Source organism: Aedes aegypti, chromosome 3 (genome assembly GCF_002204515.2).
Source record: "Aedes aegypti strain LVP_AGWG chromosome 3, AaegL5.0 Primary Assembly, whole genome shotgun sequence".
Lineage (NCBI taxonomy): Eukaryota > Metazoa > Arthropoda > Insecta > Diptera > Culicidae > Aedes > Aedes aegypti.
Window position 1 is genome coordinate 123,461,590 of NC_035109.1, and position 24,438 is coordinate 123,486,027.

General features: G+C 38.7%; 1 protein-coding gene across 2 annotated transcripts in view; it reads right to left on the reverse strand.

Annotated features, from left to right (window-relative positions):
* Nucleotides 1-258: 258 nt before the first annotated feature.
* LOC5577087 overlaps nucleotides 259-24,438 on the reverse strand; it is a 392,448-nt gene continuing 368,268 nt past the window's right edge. For both annotated transcript variants that reach the window (XM_021851308.1, XM_021851307.1), the window contains 3 exons: nucleotides 2,238-2,415; nucleotides 2,139-2,150; nucleotides 259-1,658 (listed from right to left, as the gene is read on the reverse strand). In XM_021851308.1, the coding sequence (XP_021707000.1) occupies nucleotides 689-1,658; nucleotides 2,139-2,150; nucleotides 2,238-2,415 (1,160 nt within the window). In that variant the 3' untranslated portion in view covers nucleotides 259-688. The remainder of the gene's footprint in view (nucleotides 1,659-2,138; nucleotides 2,151-2,237; nucleotides 2,416-24,438) is intronic.

Here is a 24,438-nt window from a genome sequence, read left to right on the forward strand (position 1 = left end):
CCGTCCCAATCGGATTCAGATTGGGTACCACTTCTAGTACTGCATTTGGTCCCTCGGTACTGCAAAAGGTACCCAAGTTTGTCAGATCGCAGTACACTTTCCACGGAATTCTAGATTACCTTATGAGCCATAAAATTGTGGGCAACTGCAAGGGACATGGAGGTCTTTATTTTGTCTTTGGGTCAACTGCACCCCTCTCAATGGGACCGATGCACGAGCATGTAGTGAAATTATTTGAAGTTTGAGCCGGTGCCGTGTTATTTATGTGATCGTGGAAACGAATGAATTTGGCACCGCTCAAACGTCAAATTAAGGAACTCATGCATTGATCCATTGGTCGTAATACAGTCAAGAATTTGCGGTGGATGAAGAAATTGACAGTGTGTAGAAACTGTATTCATCTGACACAAATGTTTCATTATAGAATGTAACGTGTCGAAAATATGGCTAAAAACAGTGAAACGTTTAGCATAATGAAACTGGTGGTAGAATCGTAGAATTTATGTCATTGGTGGTTACGTCTGTGTTAATACAAACGAATATGAATAATAGTGAAAACCAAAATCCCCCTAAATAATATTACTTATAAAAAATCAGACTTGTATTCGCCATTCGATTGACCTACGTCTCATCGTTCCAAACTGCTGTACAATCGAGCGTGGCCACACCGCAACTGGTCCAGTTACGCTCACCTCAGCCCTAGCGCTTCGATACTCAGGCAGAGCTCTTTGCCGTTCTGGATGGAAGATCGCGTTCGCGTCTTGTCGTTCACATCCGAAGTCAGACTCGATGTGCTATTGCTACTGGTTGTGGTGTGGTTCAGCAGGAACGACTGCGGGGATATGGGAATTTCTTCGATCTTCTCCAGATCTTGGGCAACGCTAGCGGATTGCTGCTTGTGGATGGCACGTTGCTGCTTGGAACCTAGCGAGATGGAAGTCGTGGATGAGATGGAGGGAATCGACGATAGAGTTCCCATCCGGGCCAGTTGTTCTCGGTCGATCGATATGGATGAGACGGTATCTAGCGTAGCCTTTTGACTGGTGTGCATCGATGGGGATACGTCGTCTTTGTCCAGACTGAATTGACGCCGGAGAAAACGCGTTGATCCGGGCTTGCTAGAGCAGTCTAGACGGTTGATTTGGTAGCCGTGGTAGCGATTATCCATACACTGAGATAGATTGCTTTCACTGGGGCTTAGACACTTGTAGTAGTTGTATGGGGAGCTGAGGTCCATTAGCTCTTCGATTCGTTTGATTAATCTGGTTGAGGTCGTGCCCGTTGGCGATGGATTCAATCGGTTGAAGCTGGAGTTGGCGCTAAGGAATGCTGTATCGGTTACGATTTCGGACAGTTTTCTTGCCTGAGGGCTCGGCAGTGCGGTTTTGGACTGGAAATCTGTCATGTTGAGAGTGCAGTTGTTGGCGTTGCTCGAATTCGAATCCACTGAGAATGATTGAGCTAGATGCGGATTGTCACATCCTACGGGAGGCGTGATTTCAACTTTGACGTCTATCGATTCTCCTGCCACTGATGGAGAGTGACTAGATGAGTGATTAGCAGTGGAACCGTTGTGGCTACCGGAAGCTACGACAAACTGCTGTTGGTTGTTCTGTTCTGATTGAAAGAGTGACTTCCGCAGGATTGCAATGTCCAGGCTAGGGGAAAAACATGAAAAATATTACACAGTGTTCCCTAGATCGTTAATACCAGAAAAAAATAGTTCCATCAAACCTATGCTTACGAGTCGTTGTCTATGGCAAAGTTGCAGTTTGCAGCTACAGGTGAGTTGATTTCACCTGCTTAAAAAAAGCTTTCATTTGTTGATCTTCTTATTAAAATAACTAATAAAAGCAACTTAAAGTCAAGTTTCTGTGGTATATTTTTTCCTGACAAATGACAAACCATTTTATTATGTCTGATTTCTGATGGATTTACAACATCAAAAATTCATTACTTTAAAACGAGTCATACGATTTTTTTTATTTTTCCCTGACATGTAGCGTAGTCATAGAAAACGACAGATGAACACAGATTTGATGGAGAGTTTTTTAACGGTCTGGAGGGCACCGCGTATTAATTATTATCTCCATGTACATTAAAAGGCTATCAATATTAACTAGCTTCCGAGCGCTTACCCGTGTGATTCCCTATCGGGTGACAGCATGAAATAATGGAAAAGATTTAAATCCCACTTAAAATAATGAATTTTCAATCGCAGTCTCCGCAGTACTCACCCAATTGGCGGTGGCGTTGGAAGCACTTTGTCGAAGCCCTTCTTTCCCAGTAACCAGTAGGTGTGCATTTTGCCCTTTCCCTTGATTTCGATGGGCCCACGTGGTTCGATAATGTATCCTCCGGCCTGCTCCAACAGGTTGCACGTCTGCTGGGACATGTGAATGCGCCACGAGGATCCTGTAGGGGGAGACCAATTCAGCGGAATTGTAAAGCTGTTTGATTGCGCGTCCAATTTATTGATATGGCGTTGGTGAAGTGAGAAATGCGTGGGAATGTGGCAATTAATCGTGAAGTAATGGTTATATGAGATTTTGCTGTGACATGGTGGGGACAGTGAAGTTGATAGAGTAAGGTGGGGCAAAAGTTCGATCTTAGTGGTATAATCAAAGTTTCCAGGAAAACAATAGCAGTTAAAACAAAACAAATACCATACAGCGAACCTTCAACATATTGGCTATAATTTTGCTGAACAAACTTATGTCAAAATATTTACCCATTTTTAGTTATAACAGTTTCAAAATTGATTGTCTTATTCGAACTTTTGCCCCACCGGTGGGGCAAGAGTTCGAATCTAGTGTGGGGCAAAAGTTCGCTGGCTAAAACACAAAATATCGATCCTTTTATGACAGGCATACTTTAAACCAGCCGTTAACTTAAGTTTGACGAAAAATACACACTAAATTTTGATCAAAAAATTGCCCAAAACTGGGTTAATTGTAATATACCCAAAAATAGCAGTTTTTCGCAAAACTAAGTGGAAATGTAAAATTTTAGTGACAGTTTTCACACGATCAGACAAATTTAACTAAATTTGAAGATAATATGTGGATTTTAGGCAATTTGCAAATTTTTCCGTGATTTTATACATGGGTCGAACTTTTGCCCCACTATGGGCCAAAAATTGTTTTCAAGCATTTATGTAAAAACTAATACACCTCAAAGCAACCTTATGATAGGCCTAGAAACGCCCTTACATAAAATATTGAAAAAGATTTTATCTTCAATTGGTTCCATGCAACGAAAGTTTGACCAAAAATTACAATATTCACGTCGAAAAACAACAAATAGCCATAACTTTTCCAAATCTCAATCGATTTTTATGATATTTGGATTGAAAGTCTCTTACTTGAATAGCATTCGAACCACCATGACATTTATAAGATTTGTTTTGAATTGAGCTAGAAATCTCAAAAAGAAACTCTTACCCCACTCGAACTTTTGCCCCACTTTACTCTAAGTAGTTTTTAAGAAAACTTCCAAGAGCAGAGAGAATTCGTGTACGCACAGCACGAAGGTACGATGCGCACTGATATCAGATCTTAATGATTCATGCAAATTAAAATGATTGCCATTGCAAATAAATAAAGACAACTTGGCTTGACAAAATAGCCCTTTTTTACCCGACCTGACCCAGTAATCCACCAGAATATCTCCAACCATAGGAACATGCGGGTTAAAAAACGCTTGATTCAATCAATAGAGTCGCAGCATAAAACCATTCACTATTTCCAATACTTGTCTGAAGCTATGGATAAAAGGATAAGATGTCACGAAAGATGAAAAAACAAGTCATTTTTGTAGATCCAATGAGAAATATAAACTTATTTTTAGCTAATGATGAAGCGAAGAGGTAATTAGGAGTTTCGTGGATTTCAAAATAGCTATTTTCAAACGCTCAGTCTGAAAAAAAAAATCAAAAAACGACGATATATGATCCATCCACTGACAGCCCGTACATTGTAGCAAAGTGATTAAATTCGTGCTAACAATGGCTCGAGTGCCTGACAATATGCGGACTGGCGGATCGATAATTAATTTTATCTTGTCAATTACTTCCGGCTGCGTGATTTATGCCACTGCGAACAAGCGTGTAGCCCCTCAGATAAAATTGGATACCGGGCAATAGATAAGGATGAATGTTACGCTTCATCGACGCGGGCTCTGCTAAGGGGGGACAGTTAGCCCTATGACGAGTTAGGCACTATTGCTCATTAGGGTTATCCAAAGAATAAAAATGTGAAAAAGTTGCTTGTTCACTTTTCAAATGATAAAATACGGTAAGAAGCAAAAATTTCATGTATAAAAATTTAATTTAAGAATGACCAAAAGATGCACGTATCGTATTTATTAATGGTGTTTTTGGCGTGTTTACAAATGTGTGCTCATATGAGTCGAACAATGACTAAAATTTAAAAACAAAATCGTGCAATCATAGTTCCACATTCTTCTTCTTCTTCTTCTTCTTCTTCTTTGCATTAACGTCCTCACTGGGACAGAGCCTGCTTCTCAGCTTAGTGTTCAATGAGCACTTCCACAGTTCTTAACAGAGAGTATTCTTTACCAAAGTTGCCATTTTCGCATTCGTATATCGTGTGGCAGGTACAATGATACTCTATACCCAGGGAAGTCAAGGAAATTTACATTACGAAAAGATCCTGGACCGACTGGGAATCGAACCCAGACACCTTCAGCATGGTTTTGCTTTGTAGCCGTGGACTCTAACCACTCGCGGCTAAGGAAGGCCCCTCAGATTCTATACACAATGATTGGTGCGAATTCATAATTATCTATCACTTAGGTGGTGAGTGAGTCAACTTTGTTGACACTTATTTTAAGGGCACCCTATTGCGCATGCATTCATCCGATTGATCGTGGGATCCAAAACAAATGTGGATTGCGGAAGTGCTTGAAGCGGGAAAAAGTTGTTTTTACATGGTTGATTCCGAGTCCTCTTTTTCACGGTCACATTGATGGTTTTGAATATTAATTGGCTCTAATTGCCACTTCAGTAGATGATATTGCGTAGGATTTACGATTTCGGTATTAACATTCGAAGATGTTTCCGCAAGCAGATTGATCCGTTCACCCAATTCGGGAGGCTTAAATTGCTAAATGCACCGAAAATACACGATTTCACGTCATCTGTCGAATGAAATAGCGGATATGCGGGACGAAAACGATTGGAAATATGATTGATGAGACTGGAAGTAGAATCGGATTCGAGTCATCCACCCGGTAGGTACACTATAGTTTGGCTGCTGAGTGGAAGTTATAACTCCGAAAGGCCGCAAAGTTGACGTAGCTCAGGGTGAAAATTGAGAAGATTTTCACCCTGGACGGAGCTAGGATTATCATCGAGGGGGTGGTGGTAGTTAAGCGATCTCAAAAGTTCATTCACGATTTTTGCGCGAAAACGGATTATCATACAAACTTTTCCACAAAACGTCAAACTATGAAGGATTTCCACCCTATTAGCCGGATATTTTTTCAGATAATTTTTGCAGTTCAGTGGTGGAAAAGTTCGCATCACGAAGCAACTCACCAGTGTATACTAACGCATAACAAACATCACAGCCTCGCGAACTGGCTAGGTGTGAGCAAGTGCGCACCCGTCGGCTCGGGAACGTTTAATCGCGAGTAACCGAGCAAGATGTGGTTTATTATGGTTTTTACAGACAAATTAATTGTATAACCATCAAATCGATAGTAAACTAGTCAAAAACCCTTGGAAACCAATCTCGAAGGGGAAGCAGCTTTTTTCCCAAAAGCACAATATGACTCTGAACAGCTCTGAACACGATCGCGAATCACTTCAGCTTCGGCTACTCAGGAGCACGACAGATGCGAGTAAACCAGCGCTCTAACGCTCGGGAGCGTATGTTTTTTTTTATTGTTCCAGCTCAGCAGAAATGTTCGCCACTTTCCATCACTGTATGCAGTTTTCAATGATGTTTTGAGAAAATTTTGCAATGTACATATTCTGTTAAGAATTATTAAGAATACAGAATATTCTATCAAAGATTCTTCTATTGATCTCTTTTTTTTATGGATTTTTTTTTCTTTTTTTAAGGCACTTTGTGCTCGTGGCCACTACTGTGCCGGAATCAGTTGATCTGTAGCTTCTTCTTTACCGATACAGATCTATTTACAACTTATCTATATTTACATCTTATTTTCACTCTCTCCTACTCTTTTACTCTCACACCGAGCAGGTAGGAGAGAGCTCTGTTGTTTGTTAGTGAGGCTAGCTGCCTGCGAAGAGGGTTAGTTTGTCTCAGTCACCATCTGATACTGACGGAGGATGGATGTGCTCCCCAAAGCACGGTCCTCCGTGAGTCTGGTGGCTGGACGGGTTTTTTGTGGAGGGGCTGGGAATCGAACCCATGACCTTCCGCTTATGAAGCGAAAGCGTAACCTCAAGGCTACAGACCCCCCTTTGTGGAATTTATCCGTAGATTTTTACTGAAATGCATTCGGAAGTTTCGTTAAAACTCCTGCACAAATCCCTTAGGACATATCTTCTGAGATGATTTCACAATGATTCTCATTAAGAATTTAAGCATTTCTCTCAGGATTTATTTAAAAACGGTGGTAGGTCATTTGGCATAAAGTCGTTTGGCATAAAGCCGTTTGGCATAATGGTCATTTGGCATAATGTCGTTTGGAATAATAGTCGTTTGGCATAATGAGTCTGAAACCAAGAATTTTTTAAGATGACATTCGTTTTTACGTTTCTATTAAATCTTTCTGATGACATCAGGCTTGTTTTGTTTTTGTTTGTTCCACAGCCAATTGGTACAAAATGACACTTTATTCAACAATCATATGTTCTTGAATAAACTAATGCATATTAGGAAAGTTGTTGTCAACATTTTTTATTATTAATCCAGAAATTACCATTCTTTTAAATATTGATTCTTCTTTTGAGTTTCACTATTGGAACCAATTTTGTACTGAAGGTTTTGATATATTTAGTACATATTTACCCTTCTTTCAAACATTGTTATTGAATGTTTTGTTTTCTTCTTCTAAATATGATGTTATCATAGTTATAGGTATAAAGACTGTTGATTTAAAATTTATATAAATTTCACCTTCTTTTATACATAGGTTGTTCTTTGGAGCTATATATTTATATATTTTTTTGTTTCCAACTGACAAAAGGGCGGCAATCGATAACATTGATCTACTCAAGTTATTGTCGAAAAGAGAAATCGATTACTGCAGTTACTTCGATGAGTTGTGCTACTTTCCTCCGAATGTCGTTTCCGTGTGTCAGTGAATCATCGATTTGTTTTCGGCGAGAATTAACGTACAAATAAATTGCCAGATTGTCCGGACGTTTCGGTCGTTTTACTGGCCTACGACCATCTTCTGCGGACTCTAAAATATATTTTTTAACATTTAGAACACATCAAAAACATAAAATTAACACTTTACAATCTTCTAGCCGTTTGTTTACAGTTGGACGGCCACAACTTTTACAAACATCATAATACATAAATTTCTACATACAACATACATACAAATATCTTCTGGTCATGTGGTGGTAATAGATTTAAGCTTAGTTATAATAGAGTTGTACGCAGAGTCTTTCTGTTTGTTTACAACATTATCATCGCCTCGTATCTTAATGTGAAAAGTTTCTGTTATTAATCTAGTGTAGCTATTTGTAACTTTGTCAAGTATTTTTGTCTTGTCAAAGTCGAAAATATGTCCTTCTTCTATAGTGTGTTGTGACAATCCTGTACCAGATATGTTTTTTGTTTTTACATTATACTTATGTTGACTTAGACGTTTACACAAAAATTGACTTGTTTCACCAACGTACGATTTTTCACATGCATCACAAGGAATCTCATATACTACATTTATGTTTTTGTCTTTAGATATTTTGTGTTTAGTTTTTGTAAATAGTACATCTTTAATTTTGTCAACTGGTTTATATATTCCCTGAACGTCAGTTCCCCGAATGCCAGTTGTTCCCTGAATATTCCGTGTCCCCAATTAGCCCATTTCCCCGAAAAGTTTTTGGCACTCATATTTGTCGTAATCATCTAATATGCACCCTTCTTTATTTAATTAACGGTTTTTTCGAATTTTACCGTCCTCAGCATTTATGCCAACATGTGTATAGCCGAGAATGCAGAATACCTTCTTCTTTTGATTGCCTATCGTTCTTTCTTGTCCAGTCCAAATCTAGTCACTGAAGACTATTATAGCACCTATTTAAACTGCACCGGGGAACTGGCATTCGGGGAACCGATGATTCGGAACGCAATTTTTTTATGTTTTTTGGTTTTATTATGCCGCAATAATTGTTGGCGTCCAATCTTCTATTGGTTTTATAATAAATTTTGCCTTCTTTTGAAAATAAGCTGTTCTTTATATTTATTTATATAGATTTCTACTGTTTTAAATTTTATTATTTATTAAAGTACTCGATTTTATTTCTTCCTAATGGAGCACACATATCAATGTAACCTGCAGTGAATGAACGTTGTTTGTCGTAAGTATGTCGAAATTGTGCGTTGTGTAATTTTTTGCGTTCAAAAATGTTCATTTCTATTAACCTTCAGTCGTCGCGCTGTTGTATTTTGTACAACACTGTTGAAAAAACTTCGCTTTTCGTTCACAACAGCAGCGTGGTGGTTATGACGGTGGCAAACCGCGCGACGACTGGAAGGTTAAAATAATGTAAAATTTCAAAATCTTGTACGGTGCAGTGTTGACAATCACCAATAAACTTCTAGTTCTAGACAAGGATTTGGACATGGTATAAACCTGAAAGTTTGTGAGGATACTTAAGATATATCCCCAAACTGGATTTCATAACCAAAACTCGTACCAATTCGTTGATTTGGTTGAAATTATTGAATTTCTGGTACATATCAGGAAATTTCTTAGAAAATTGCATACATTTAGCCGTTTTCTGCGTTATTCTTGGAACTTAAATATTCATTATTTCTATAAATATTGTATTGTTAACAATTTGGCAAGCATATTCGGATTCAGGGAGCTCAAATTTATTATGTAAAGTTGTTTTGAAAACTAACAATAATGGCATTGATAAGTGATCAATTTCACCCCGAAATGAGATCGCCCGATTTTTTATTTTAGACATGTTTTTTAGCGCTAAAATTACATTTGTTAGAAAATTTCGTTACTTGAGTCAATGAGGCTTACTTCATACTTGTTTTCCTGCATTCAGTTGTTTGGCATCGTCAACATTATTGAAATCAGACACGAAAAACCTTGAAAAGTGATCAATTTCACCCGAAATAACGGTAATTTAAATATTATGCTGTTTTATCAATTCTTGCAAGACGTTCTGTTAGAATAATAATTACTTTAGAATCTGCCAATATTCAACATATTTTTTTTTTGCAAGCAAATAATCTTTTTTCAAGATATGCTGGAAAAAAATCAATCCCAATTTTTTCCTTCTTTCATTAATAGACGGTGTTTTTGACGTACACTTAAAACATTAAAATTAATATTGAGTCGCTCAAATGTTTCACTACATTATTTTCTTTTAAAAATGTGTTGTTATTTGAGTTATGCTGTGGGAAGATTTTTTTACGTTAGAGTCTTACACAATTTTCCCAAACAATAATTTGCTCTCGTATATAGGCTATTTTCACATTGTGCTGTAATATTAGATCTTTAGATTAAGGCTTTTAATATTTTGCGAACAAATTTTCCGACACAATCGACGTATTGGCTTGTTGATACACGGAATAGTTGAAAATAGCGTTAAAATTGCCTTAAAACTTATGAAATATCACTAAATTGCTAAAACTTTTCTTACTTGTACCAATAGTTGCGGTAAAGTGTTCCTATAGTGGAGGATTCCATGAGAAAACAACGGCGGTATCCGTTGTAACTGTAGAAACACTAATTAAAAATATACTGCAACTAAAAGAACAGTTTACTATTGCGTTTAAATGTTCCGTTCGGCGGTAGCCGCCAAGTTCTACCGCAGCTGTCAAAGTTCTACCGCAGACTTGATAATCATTGTATCATTGAAAGAAAACGTCTAATCAAAGTATGCTATTAGAGTCCAACGTTTTGAAAAACAGCCGAAACCAACAGTCATCATGGTTTCCAAAGTATCACCGCATGCGATCGATGATGCTTTGTGAAAATCAGTGATGTGACAGCTGCGATAGCTTTCTGTTCAACCGTGAAACGGAAAGTTATCTCTAAAATTGCAATAATAGTGGAGATATTATTTTTCACTGACATGCCGTGGATTACTGCGATGAAATCATTTTTCTCATTAAGTCAATGGTCGTTACTTCCCGTTACAACATTAAGGCTAAGTAGCCCGTCATTCGTTTTGGCAACAATGATGACTTTTCAGCATGCATTTCAAAGTGATAAAACTCAGTATTGATAATTAATATTGACTTAAAAAAGTATCACTGTACGCGCTAACATGCATAAAGTATGCTGATACTTTTTCAGCTGTGTCAGTGCAAAACCAACTGATTTTCTTTGATTCGAAATCGTGAGATGAATTAGCAACAATCATCAACGACGCGTACAAATTTCAATGACGGCCTACTTCGCCTTAAGGCTAAGTATCCCGTCATGCGTTTTGGCAGCCGTGATGACTTTTCAGCTTGCAATTTCAAAGTGATAATACTAAGTCGTGATAGTTTATATTGATCTGAAAAAGTATCACTTTACGCGCTAACATGCATGAAGTATACTGATACTTTTTCAGCTGTGTCAGTGCAAAACCAACTGATTTTCTTCAAATCGGATTTGTGAGATAAATTAGCAACAATCATCAACGACGCGTACAAATTTCAATGACGGCCTACTTCGCCTTAACAAGTACATAAATTGAGCTTCTTGAATTTAGGCGATTAAATAAAATTCAATCGTGCTTAGTACCTACACTATTGGTACATCTGCACTAATTCCTTATGAGTTTTTTTTCAATTCGCATGAACATAATTCAAATAATTCCTCCAGATACTCCTAGAGAAAGTTCAACGATGAATTAATGAAGAAATTTCTTAAAGAATATTCAGAAAAAAAAAATACTAAAAGTGCCTTTATTTTCATTTTAAAGGAATCTCAAAAAAATTACCAGGATATTTTTGCTAGGATTTCAGAAAAAAAAATCATGAGATAATTCCTTGTGATTTTCGGAAATAATTCTATTATGTATTGATGAGGACTTGCTAGAGGAATCCAAGGTACTATCAGGAAAGATTTGTCGTAAAATCTCTCGCAATAATTGAATAAGCACGTTTACCCATATAGCTAAACTAGGTTAAACCTTAAGCGGTGGTGAATAGTCACCGTATTAGTTAGTTGAACGCCTGACCATGCCTCTCCCTTGCTACGTCCGTGGATGTATGTATTGACTTCCTGGTCCCAATCGATCTGTGTAGGTAACATGTCAAACTGATTTCCAAAATCTGATTTCCTTTTTGATAAATGGTGGAAAACTTGTTATACGTAATACTTCGGAAACGTTCGGCATGACTTGCCTGTAGTTGCAGTTTTCGCTCAGTATTTGCTTAGTTTCTTCCACTTACCTGTACAGCCTCACAATTACAATTCAAATTACCTTTTTCTAATAGCTTTGTTTCTCCCGCTTTCCTGTAAGCTAGCCCTAGGCTCCATTCATCTAAGTACAGTTCAGAGGAACATTTTTTTACGGATTTTCACCTATTTCAAATTTTCCATCCGAAGAACATGGCCTTGAAAAGAAATAAACCAGTTATTTCCAGTTTTCCACACTTCGTATCACTCAACATGACTACTGGCAATTTTCTTTGGATTGGTAATCTTGTGCCCAGTTTATTAACTGTTATGAATTTTCCGAACCACTTCGAGGGTCGTTCACCCAGAAACGAATCTTTTTCACTTCGTAGGAATTTGCGAGCTCTGTTGTCTTAACAGCATCCACTCAACAAGCGATGGATGTGATGGTTGGTGGGAATATGCGACCTACATTCGGACTTTTCTGCTAGCCATCTGTCCCACTCATAGTCATCACTGTGAGCTATTGGGAAAGGTTAGGACGCATTTCCTCGGAATACCCGCTGCGATTGATTGTTTAGGAACGTTCGATGTTTGACCATTCCGCTCGAGAGCCGCAGCTTTCTACGAAGGCAGAAGCTAACTGGCAAGCGTGAATGGAAAAACAATCGTTCGCATCACAGTGGCCAAATTTCAGGTTAGTGTGGCATAACAAGTTTACAATAAAAGTGTACAATAAACAAACAAATAACCCACTTTTACGCAGACATAAACTACTGAATTGATAGTTGATATAGAATGAATGTCACACATCGAGGCAGAAGCTGTTTCATGATTCATCCTTCGAAGACTACCGTTTTGATTCATATTACGGACAGCTTCAAATTCCGGACACTCTCGTTTGTATGGGAAACATTTCACACGAAATGTTTCAATTTTCGCCGTCCAAAAGTTCTCATTTTCGAGACTCGTTTTATTAGGTTTTTTCCATGAATATCATTGCAAATTTATAATGCCCAACTACCTTAGACGTCTCTTAAGTGGTTGAACGATTTCAATTGATGATTTGACTGTTCCATTAATGATTATCATGAGCTGTCCGTAATTCGAATCAAAGCGTCCGGAATATGAGGCAAAAGTGAGGGAGCGTCCGGAATAAGAATCATGAAAAAGCCACACGTTTTGATTTATTTAAAATTATTCAAGTTGCGGACGCGTATTCTTTACCCACCATCCGAAAGTTAAGGGCTTCCGACGCTCGATAACGCAAAAAAAAATCATACAGAATGATTATTTTGTATGGTCCAAGCTGGGTTATACTTCACTGAGGCCTTAAGTGTCCGTAATATGAATCAAAACGGTATAAGTGCTGGCAGGTCCTTCTCCAGCATCGTTCACGTGTCATGCCCGTAGAGGACTACCGGTCTTATAATCGTCTTATAAGTACATGGTACATTTGATGCGGGGTGAATATTTTTTGACCACAGCTTCTTGCGGAGGCCATAGTAGGCCCGACGTCCACTGATGATGCGCCTTCGTAATTCATGGCTAATGTTATTATTAGCCCTTAGCAAGGATCCAAGGTAGACGACCTTGTCGACCATCTCGAACGTATCCCTGTCTATCGTAACACCTAGGCGAGCTGTTGACGCGATAGAAGCGGTTGGCCACCTTATGTGAGGCATTTCATAATAATAGGCCAATCGAGAGTCAAAAGGAAAAGAAAATTGTATCTTGAAGATAGAAGCCGATTGGATCGGGTCATAGTTCGAAACGAAATATTTAGGTCTGGGTCTTAATTTAATTAGTTATCATTATCTGGAGTCAACAATAAGTGTGGATGAATTACTGAGGATTGTGAGTAAAAATATTGTAGAAATCAATCTGTAATATTATATTGAATAAATGTGTTAAGCTGATCATTAAAATCAACAAGTCTTTGATCTGCTCTAAAAACCCAGTGTTGACATAGCAACACGAGCCCTGTCGCTCGGTTCACCTGCTAGCATGTACTTTGTCTTGGACGCATTCATCACCAGTCTAACTTTTGCTGCCTCGCGTTTCAGGCGGGTGTACAAGTCAGCAATCTTTTCAAATGTACGGTTGACAATATCCATATTATTCGCGAAGCAAGCAAATTGACTGAATCTATTGAAAACCGTACCCAGTCTGTAATTCCGGACTCCGCATAACACCATCTAACGTGATATTGAACATCAGGCACGAAAGTCCACATAACACTGAACCAACAATTTCAGGCCACAATACTCGGTTCGTTGCCGTATCTCTCCATCCTCGGTTCTGCCCCATGCTCGCCAAATCGCTGTGCACTTAATCTGCCCACCTAGCTCGTTTCGCTCCACGCCTTCTTGTACCAATCGGATTTGGAGCGAACACCATATTTGCAGGATTGCTGTCCGGCATTCTTGCAACATGCCCTGCCCATCGTATCCTGCAAGCTTTGACCACTTTTTGGATAATGGGTTCGCCGTCGAATTGAGTGAGCTTGTGGTTCATACTTCGCCGCCACATACCGTTTTCCTGCACACTGCCAAAGATTGTCCTAAGCACCTGACCTTCGAAGACTCCAAGTGCTTAAAGGTCCTCCTTCAGCATCGTCCACGTAAGGGACTACCAGTCATATAAGCGTCTTGTATATGGTACATTTGGTGCAAGGGTGATTTTTTTTGATCGCAGCTTCTTGCGAAAGCCTCCGTTGGCCCGACTTCCGTTGATTATGCGCCTTCGTGGTTAATATTATCAAGAGCCGTCAGCAAGGCTCCAAGGTAGATGAACACGTCGAACACCCCGAACGTATCCCCGTTTATTGTAACACTGCTACCTAGGCGATCCTTGTCGCGCTCGGCCCCGCCTATAAGCATGTACTTTGTTTTGGTCGCATTCACCACCAGTCCAACTTTTGCTGCCCTGCGTTTCAGGCTGGTGTACAGGTCTACCACCTTTTCGAATGTTCGGCCGACAATGTCCATATCATCCGCGAAGCAAACAAATTGACTGGTTCCCGTAAAAATCGTACCACGGATGTAAGGCATGGCTCTCTGCATAACACCTTCTTGCGCAATATTGAACAACATGCACGAAAGTCCATCACCTTGTCGTAGTCCCCGGCGGGATCTAAACGAACACACAATTTTGCACATGTTCCATCATCGCTCTTATCAGTCTCGTGAGCTTCTCGGAAAAACTGTTCTCGTCCATGATTTTCCATAGCTCTATGAAATCGATGAACAAATGATGCGTTGGGACCTGGTATTCACGACATTTTTGAAGGATTTGCTGTATAGTAAAGATCTGGTCCGTTGTCGATCGGCTGTCAACGAAGCTGGCTTGATAACTTCTCACGAATTCGTTAACTACTGTTGAAAAATGATGGGAGATGATCTGGGATAATGCTTTGTAGGCCGCATTTAGAATGGTGATCGCACGAAAGTTTTCACAATCTAACTTGTCGCCTTTCTTGTAGATGGGACATATTGCCCCTTCCTTCCACTCCTCCGGTAGCTGTTCTGTTTCCCAGATTGCCTATCAGCCGGTGTGGACAAATGGCCAGCCTTTCCGCACACATCTTTATGAGTTCAGCTCCGATACCATCCTTACCAGCAGCTTTATTGTTCTTGAGCTGGTGAATGACATTCTTAGCCTCCCTGGGGACTTGTTGCTTTCCATCGTCCGCAGTACTGACGAAGGCCTTTCCTCCGATGTGTCGTCCTTCATTGCCTGTGCTCTCAGCACCATTCAGGTGTTCGTCGAAGTGCTGCTTCCACCTTTCGATCATCTCACGCTCGTCCGTCAAAATGCTCCCATCCTTATCCCTGCCCATCTCGACTCGCGGCATGAAGCCGTTGCGGGATGCGTTGAGCTTCTGATAGAACTTACGTGTTTCTTGAGACCGGCACAGCTGTTCCATCTCCTCCAGGTGGCGTTTTTTTCTCCCGCAGCAGTCCTCAAGAGGGGGTTCATCCAGCTCACCCTCTTCCTGTAATGCAGCCTTGAGGTGCTACGCGTACGCATTGGCGACATCCGGTTGCTTAAGCCGCTCAAGGTCATACCGGGGCGGCCGTCGGTACCGTACGTTGTTAACGACGGAGTGTTTTGGGCGCAGTTTAACCATCATCAGATAGTGGTCAGAGTCGATGGTAAGACCACGATAGGTCCTGACGTTGATAATGTCGGAGAAGTGCCGTCCATCAATCAAAACGTGGTCGATTTGTGATTCTGTCTGCTGTGGTGATCTCCAGGTGTATTGGTATGCGAAGCTGTGCTGGAAGTAGGTGCTACGAATGGCCATATTCTTGGAGGTGGCGAAATCAATTAGTCGTAAGTCGTTTTCGTTCGACAGCCGGTGGGCGCTGAGCTTTCCAATAATCGGTCTAAACTTCTCTTCCTGGCCAACCTTAGCGTTTAGATCTCCTATGATGATTTTGACGTCGTGGCTTGAGCAGCTGTCGAACTCACGTTCGAGCTGCATCTAAAAAGCGTCTTTATCATCATTAGTGCTTCCAGAGCGAGGGCTGTGTTCGTTTATGATGCTGAAATTGAAGAACCGGCATTTGAGCCTCAACTGGCAGATTCTCTCATTGATCGGCCACCACCCGATCACGCTCCTCTGTATATCACCCATCACACACATTGAATCCTGAGAAAATTGAGAGAATCTCTCACGTATCGCTCTCTGTATCTATCATAATATGCTGCACATTATGAGAGACTGTTTATCGTATACTGCTACAACTTTGATTAAGTTGGGGGGATAGTTGTGCACGATAAAACCCCTCTAAACATGCTCCAAACCTGGGGACACTATTGCTATTGATTGATGGATTGTTTATCGTGCCAGTAAAGAAAAACACTCCTACCCCCAACGGTAAACAAGCGAGAAAAATAGATTTTTATCATCGCTCTCTCTCTCTCTGGGGCCCTCGTTCGCTGCTTCCATTTATCAGACTTGTTACAACTTGCGATACATTGACGATTGTGGACCACAACAGATGGGATGTTTTTCTTTGCTTGCTTTGATCGTGCTTGTTCATACTCAAAGAGGGAATTCTGCAATGCCTGCCCATCACTATAAAAGCTGTTCCTAACTCGTGTGTGTTGCCGCAGCTCTGGGAGATGGTATGGTTACCTCTGAACGTTCGCATTATTGATCCTTTCAAACACACTTCCTGCAACGCTACGATGCCGACTCCGCGGTCCTTCAGCACGTCGGCGGGTATGCGTGTACTTCCGATGAAGTTGAGAGATTTACAGTTCCACGTACCGAGCATCCCCAATCGCTAAGTCCCTTTACGTCGCTGTGGTCTTCGCCGATTGTCCCGGTTCGTATTCTCTCGTTGATTATTCGTTGCTTGATTTTTTACGGGGGCCTGACACCAACCCCGTAGATTTCCGGAGGACCATTCCCCCTAAATGTTCAGAGGGCCATATTGAAGTTAGCTTAGAGTCCTTCTCTGGCACACGGACGATGATCAGCCGCTCCTAACAAGGAGTACAGACGCTCCAGGTTTGCAGAAGCAAAAGCAAAAACGAAAAGGGAAAATAAAAATACTAGGTTCCTACTCATGAATAGGAGTGCAAATCGCTTGCTGTAAGTAAGCAAGCGGCGAGTAGCATTTGCAACTCGATCCATTGGATGGATCGGCTGCCGTGTGCCCAAAAAACTGCGAGTAGATTGGAAGTCGGCCATTTTTTGGATCCCTTCTACTGTTGCCACTCACCGTCTGTTCGGTCGAAATCCCTGCCTAGTACACCACATTAGCACTTAGCGAAATCTTAAAGAAAAAAACAATTTATAGTTTATAATGAAGAAATTTCACATTTGTTAATTCTTACGAACAACACTGATACGTCCGATCGCCACAGACGCAGACAATTTTGAAACTGATTCTAACTGACATAACTGACAGATGCGCCAACGCCCAGAGTAGGGGAAGACGGGGTAAGTCCACCCGCCTAAGCAATTTAATTCATACGTCAAAATCAAGAGTCAATAAATCTTTTTTCGACGCAGTATGTCGCTTTTTAAAGCCTTGGGCATGATAAAAAAATACCACAGGCGTTGTATTTGTAAAAATTTATTTATTTCTTGAAGCTTGAAAAAGTGATGTCTTATCACGATTTTTAGCGACGGGCAAAGCCACCAACCCACGGGGTAAAATCGATCACCACGATTGTCGTATACAATTTTGTGAAGAAAATTATCAGTTCCCTGTGATTCTAAAAAGTATAATGTTTTATGAATTCTACATTGATTACCGTGAGTATTGAATCATTTTTAGGGTTAATCAACTCAAAAAACTTAGATACAGTCGATTCTCTATAACTCGATATTCAAGGGACCATCGACTTATAGAATTATCGAGTTATAGAATATACCGACACAAAAAATCACAAAATCGAAGGAACAAATTTCTCAATTTCCAATACACATATAATCCCTTCTGTGAGAAAGAAATATAATTTTGTTGATAATATTTTACAAACTATTATTTGACCACTTTTTTTTGAAATGCTCGAAAAATCACGTTATTTTATTGACAATATATTCTTTTTATTTTCATGTTCTAAATACTTTTATTACAACTTACATGTATCTATTCACCTCCAACCAAGAATTAGACCAAGTATCTTCAAGTAAGAATGATTTTTAAATAGATATCGAGTTATGGAGGGAAATTTACCTCTCACGAGACATCGACTAGTGGAGATATCGAGTTATAGAAATATCGACTTATGGAGAGTACGATGTATGGAAATTTGAAGGGACCGAAAAATCCATCGAGTTATAGAGTATATCGAGTTATAGAATATCGAGTTGTGGAGAGTCGACTGTATATACTTATCATAACCTTAAAATACCCATATTTTCAAAAATATGCGGATTTGGCTTGTATTTTTTATGTGCTTTTACTTGAACAGTAATGTACAACGCAGTTTATACTTTTAAAATGGTTTAAACATTTGATTTGGTATTAATGACTGTTCGATATTTGCCAGAAAACTATTCGCCAGAAAATTATTCGCCAGAATGACATCTGTCGGAAAACCATTCGCCAGAATGTAGCGTTTACCAGAAAACCATTTGCCAGAATGTACCATTAGCCAGAAAGTATCATTCCCCACAATTGTTTTTCTTATTGATTATGATCAATCAATTCATAGTGTTACATCCAGGAACCCATCTTCAAGAGCACTAAGTTGATCTTATACTACGCCAACAATCTCGTTTTAAGGTTTCTGCTGGTGCGCAGATCGAAGACAATAAAACACCGTTATTCTACATCTCTTGCCAGATTTTTGCCTTTGAAGTTTTAATGCAATATTCTATGCTGTTTTACCAAATTTTTAGTACGAGAAAATTGCCTTTTATTTAACCATCTGCTGTTCTTTATAAGAATATTGTATTATACAGAATTTTCTTGTACAACTACCAGGTAATTTATCTACGAGTGCTGCATTTTTTAGGGTTGTGCTACTTCCTCCCAAATATCCGTTCCCCAGATTTTGTTTCCCTGAACATCAGTTCCGTGAATACCCTGCCCCGGTTTTTTACCCAGTTTGAGCTGCATCTCGGTTCGAGCTGTCCATAAACCACGTGCCCGTTTATGGGGGTAGAGAGGGTAGAGAGTCTATCCAAATACCACGATCCATACAAATTTCGGCTCATTAGAGGGAATGGATTGTTAGTTCAAAATTCAATTCTGAGCTTATTGCTTCACCAAAATTTAAGGATTTTGAGCACGTTTGGGTAAAAACAGAGATCATTGGAGAGACTCATATATTTGCGTCAGTTTACTTTCCTCCTGATCGAGCTACTAAGTCGTCGTATGAAGCAGCCGAAGAAATCGTTTCATACTTTCCTCCTGAATATAAAATTCATGTTTATGGTGACTTCAATCAACGAAATGTAGATTTTTTCCAGATTATGATAATGAGAGCATTCTTCTTCCAGTTGTTGGTGAAAATGAAACATTGCAATTTATATTTGAGAAAACTGCATTCCTTGGACTCAACCAAATTAATCATGTCAAAAACCAACAGAATTGTTTCTTAGATTTACTTCTAACGAATATATGTGAGGATTTTTGTGTTGTGGAATCTGTTTCTCCGTTATGGAAAAATGAAGCGATCGAATATTCCATATTTGTACATAGTAACCTTAATCCCAACGACTGTAGTTATGAGTATGTTTTTGATTACAATATGGCTAATTATGACAATATCAGGTACAAAATAAATAGAGTAAACTGGTAATCCAATCTGAAAGAAGAAGTAAATATTGAAAGTGCCGTACAAAACTTCTACAAAATTTTGTCGGCGGTAATTCAGGAGGAAGTTCCACTCAAACGTAAAAGACGAGGTTTTGGCTCAAAAAATCCAGTCTGGTTCAATAAGCAAATCATTAATTTGAAAAATCGCAAACAAAAAGCACACAAAACCTACAAGGCACATAATAGTCAAGCAAATTTAGAAAAGTATCTGAGTATTTGTGATCAACTAAATTTAACTATTTCTAATGCACTTACAGATTATAACATAAAAACCGAAAATGAAGTCAAGTCATGTCCAAAGAATTTCTTCAACTATGTCAAATCAAAGATTAATTCAAACAATTTCCCATCAAAAATGACATTAGACGACAAAGCAGGAAATAACTCAGAAGATATTTGTAACCTTTTTGCAACTTTTTTTTCAAGAAACTTACACGAGCTTCTCTGATAATGATCGTGATTTTGGATATTTTTCATACCTTCCGGAGATTTCTAGGGATGTTGGAGTAAATCAAATTCATGTTCAAGACATTACGACAGGTCTGAATGATTTAGATGCTACTAAAGGATCAGGGCCAGATGGAATCCCACCATTATTTATAAAAAAAATTAGCGGTAGAACTTACAACTCCACTATTCTGGCTTTTCAATATGTCACTTGAATCTGGTGAATTTCCAAAGAAATGGAAAAAGTCTTTCTTGGTACCCATTTACAAATCAGGCAAAAAATCTGATATCAGGAACTATCGTGGGATTGCCATCATTTCATGCATTCCAAAACTGTTCGAATCAATTATTAACAAATGTATTTTTGGTCAAATTAAACACAGAATAACTAATTCAATTCACAACATGGCTTCTTTAAAGGCCGTTCAACTACTACAAACCTCCTGGCGTTTGTTGATTATTCCCTAATGGCAATGGATATAGGTAACCACGTAGAGGCTCTCTATACTGATTTTAGTAAAGCATTTGATAGACTTGACATTTCAATGTTAATTTTCAAACTGAGTAAAATAGGTATCGAGAAAAAGCTTCTCACATGGATTGAATAATATCTAACTGACCGGCAGCAAATAGTAAGATTTAATGACAAAAAATCCAAACCAATTCAAGTCACATCAGGTGTTCCTCAAGGCTCCCACTTAGGACCTCTCCTTTTTATTTTATATGTTAACGACGTATCTTTTATTCTAAAAAAAATACGGATTCTTATACATGCAGATGACATGAAATTGTTTCTAGAAATCAAGAAAGACGACGATTATGAAACATTTCATAATGAAATACTTTTATTTAATACCTGGTGTTTTAAAAGTTTATTGAAGTTGAATGTTGAAAAATGTAATCTAATAACTTATAGCAGAAAACGAAACACTCCGAATTTAACAATAAGGTTAGGAAACCAACATGTTGAAAAATGTGATAAAATTAGAGATCTAGGTGTAATTTTGGATTCCAAATTAACGTTCGTTGAACATTACAACACAATAACTCATAAAGCGGGCAATATGCTTAACTTCATAAAACGTTTCGGATATCATTTTCAAGACCCTTATACGATCAAAACCCTTTACGTTGCTTATGTGAGATCCATATTAGAGTATTGTAGTGTTGTCTGGTCTCCATATTTGTAAACACATAAAGAACGAATAGAGTCGATTCAAAAGCAGTTTTTACTATACGCACTCCGCAAATTAGGATGGACTGTATTTCCTCTTCCGTCATATAAAGCACGATGCATGTTGATAAACATTCAGACATTAAAACAGCGACGAGAATATGCCATGGTCGCATTTGTTAACGATATCGTTTCACAACGTATTAACTCAACAAAGCTATTATCCAGATTAAACTTTTATGCTCCTAATCGACAATTGCGTCACAGAAATTTGTTTACTTTAGATCGTTATCGTACAAACTACGCCAAATTTAGTCCTCTAAATCAAATGATGTCTGTTTACAATGAGCACTGTGAAATGATTGATCTAAGTATGCCCCGGACCAAATTGAAATCATATTTTAACTCACTAGGAAATCTTAGAATATAATAAACTATGTAACTATGTAGTCTACAAATGATTGACGAAATAAATAAATAAATAAATAAATAAAAGTGACATTCGGCTAACTGGCGTTCGCGGAAATTACATAGGAGGGAACGACATGCGGGTAAAAGTAGCACAATCTTTTTTAGTGATATTAGTCACCTAAATTACAGTAGATGAAAAAGTATTCAAAAAAATGGGTTGATGCATATCGCTAATTGCTATAGTTTGGGGCAAATAGTAATTCTTATTATTATCTTATTTGTCTGAAAGCTCCAAAAAAATGATATAGTAACTTACTTTGGTTTATGAGAAAGGCATTAATTATTTGATCGAACAGATGGCACAAATAGTTGCAACGTATATCGAAATCTCGAAAATATATAATGAACTACCCAAGTAACCATAAGCACTAATAATAAGCCCTAAATCAGCATCATAGACGCGTACATGCATTATAATAGCACCACAAATGCTTACACACCTTATAGCAGCACTTCCGCTGCATAGAAACCCTATTACAGCATCATTAATGTTTCTAAGCCTGATGCTGCGAAAACAACTGACGTTTCTCACGTGGTCTTATATCAGCATTAGTGGTGTAGAGAAGCACGGTTATATCTTGCTGTTACCGTGCCGCATTATCGTGCTTACTGGTTACTTCCCAAGTATAACCGTGCTTCTCTGCACCACTAATGCTGATATAAGACCACGTGAGAAACGTCAGTTGTTTTCACCAGGTTTTTAGGGCGAATATTTTGTGCTTTCGCGTACGCAGCCAGAGAGCTTTCGCGTATGCGGCCAAGCAACTGGTACACGAGGTAAATAAATGAATGAATGAGAACGGAAACCTCTAATAGTATGCAAAAATGTAATAAAATGATACAGATAGTACTTTTCCGTATCAGACATATTTGTTTTGGTAGTTTTCATCCTATCGAGGACTTGCAATTGCCACATTTTGATCCTCGTTTTATGATGATGAAATTTCTCATTTACGTCTCGAACCTGCAACACCCGTATTGTTGAGTTGTTGTCCTGCTCCTTTGCTCCTACGGCCACATAAGATGAATAGTATTGGAAAGAAAAGTGACCAATTTAAACCATCACTTTTCCCCGTCATAAAACCTGCAATTGTGGTAGTGAGAAGATTTATGTTTGACTCCCTCTTACCACTATATGCAAACACAAAGCACGTGGTATATCTGTCAAAACACTGGATGGCATTTAAACATGCCCTGTATTCGAATATAAAGCCAATATAGTGCTTATTTAATGCCTGTATGCATCAGGCTTAGAAACATTAATGATGCTGTAATAGGGTTTCTATGCAGCGGAAGTGCTGCTATAAGGTGTGTAAGCATTTGTGGTGCTATTATAATGCATGTACGCGTCTATGATGCTGATTTAGGGCTTATTATTAGTGCTTATGGTTACTTGGGTTGGGCTGTGCACTGTGCTCGATCGAGTCATTTCGCATTCGGGTTTGAAAAAACGTTGCGAAGAAGAAGATTACAGTTTTGAAGAGCCGTGACATTTTTTTGTTTTGAACGGTCATGTAGGCGAATTCCGGCGCGTATTTTCTTCGAAGAAAAGAAAATTTTCTTGCTAGTGTGTTATGGAAGAAAATTTCTTCTCTTCGAAGAAAATGTGCGCCGGAATTCACCTAATGGTTTGCTTCGGATTTTGATGGTCGTGTAGAAATATGTAAATGTCGAGGTGGTAAATGTTTGCTACAGTACATTTCTCATCCCTGTCAGTAAGCAGTTTCTTTCATATAAAGTGTTACAGATTTTAAAAAATGGAACTGTTATTCTATTGCGTGTTCTTCTTTCTTCTAGTTCTACGTTCCTTCCGGATTGAGCGCTATCTATACAATTCATATTTAATAAGTTAAAATTATTGATGTTGATCATTGAATGCCCGAGAAGATGTTTTTTTTTTTTGAAGTTGTGAGGAAGTCATTTATACCTAGTCCAAGGATTTGAATACTATAAATAACCGAGCCAGAGCGTTAACAAATAACACCAACAAATATAATCTCATCACATTTGTTAACGCTATGGCTCGGTTATTTCTACAACAAACTTTCTGAAAAAAAAAAATCCAGGGGATTATCTATTCTTAGGAATGGTATATTCTGGCGAATGGTTTTCTGGCGAAAGGTGCATTCTGGCATATGGTACAGTGACCCCACGCAGTTGAATCACCCACAATTTATGAATCAGCTGATTTCAAAAGACAAAATTATTATCAAACTTGTCACAAAACATCACAGAATTATTTTTACACATAGTTTCTTATCAGTAAAAATAATTCTGTGATGTTTTGTGACAAGTTTGATAATAATTTTGTCTTTTGCAGTCAGCTGATTCATAAATTGTGAGTGATTCAACTGCGTGGGGTCACTGTACTTTCTTATGTTATTCTGGCGAATGGTTTTCTGGCAAATATCGCACAATCAGGGCGATATTTAAAACTGAAAAGGCAATAGATGGCTCTTTTCCAGTGGTAGTAAAATCGAAATCCTGAAGCAAAGAAAGCACCATTGCAGATGAACTAAACACAAAAAGTTA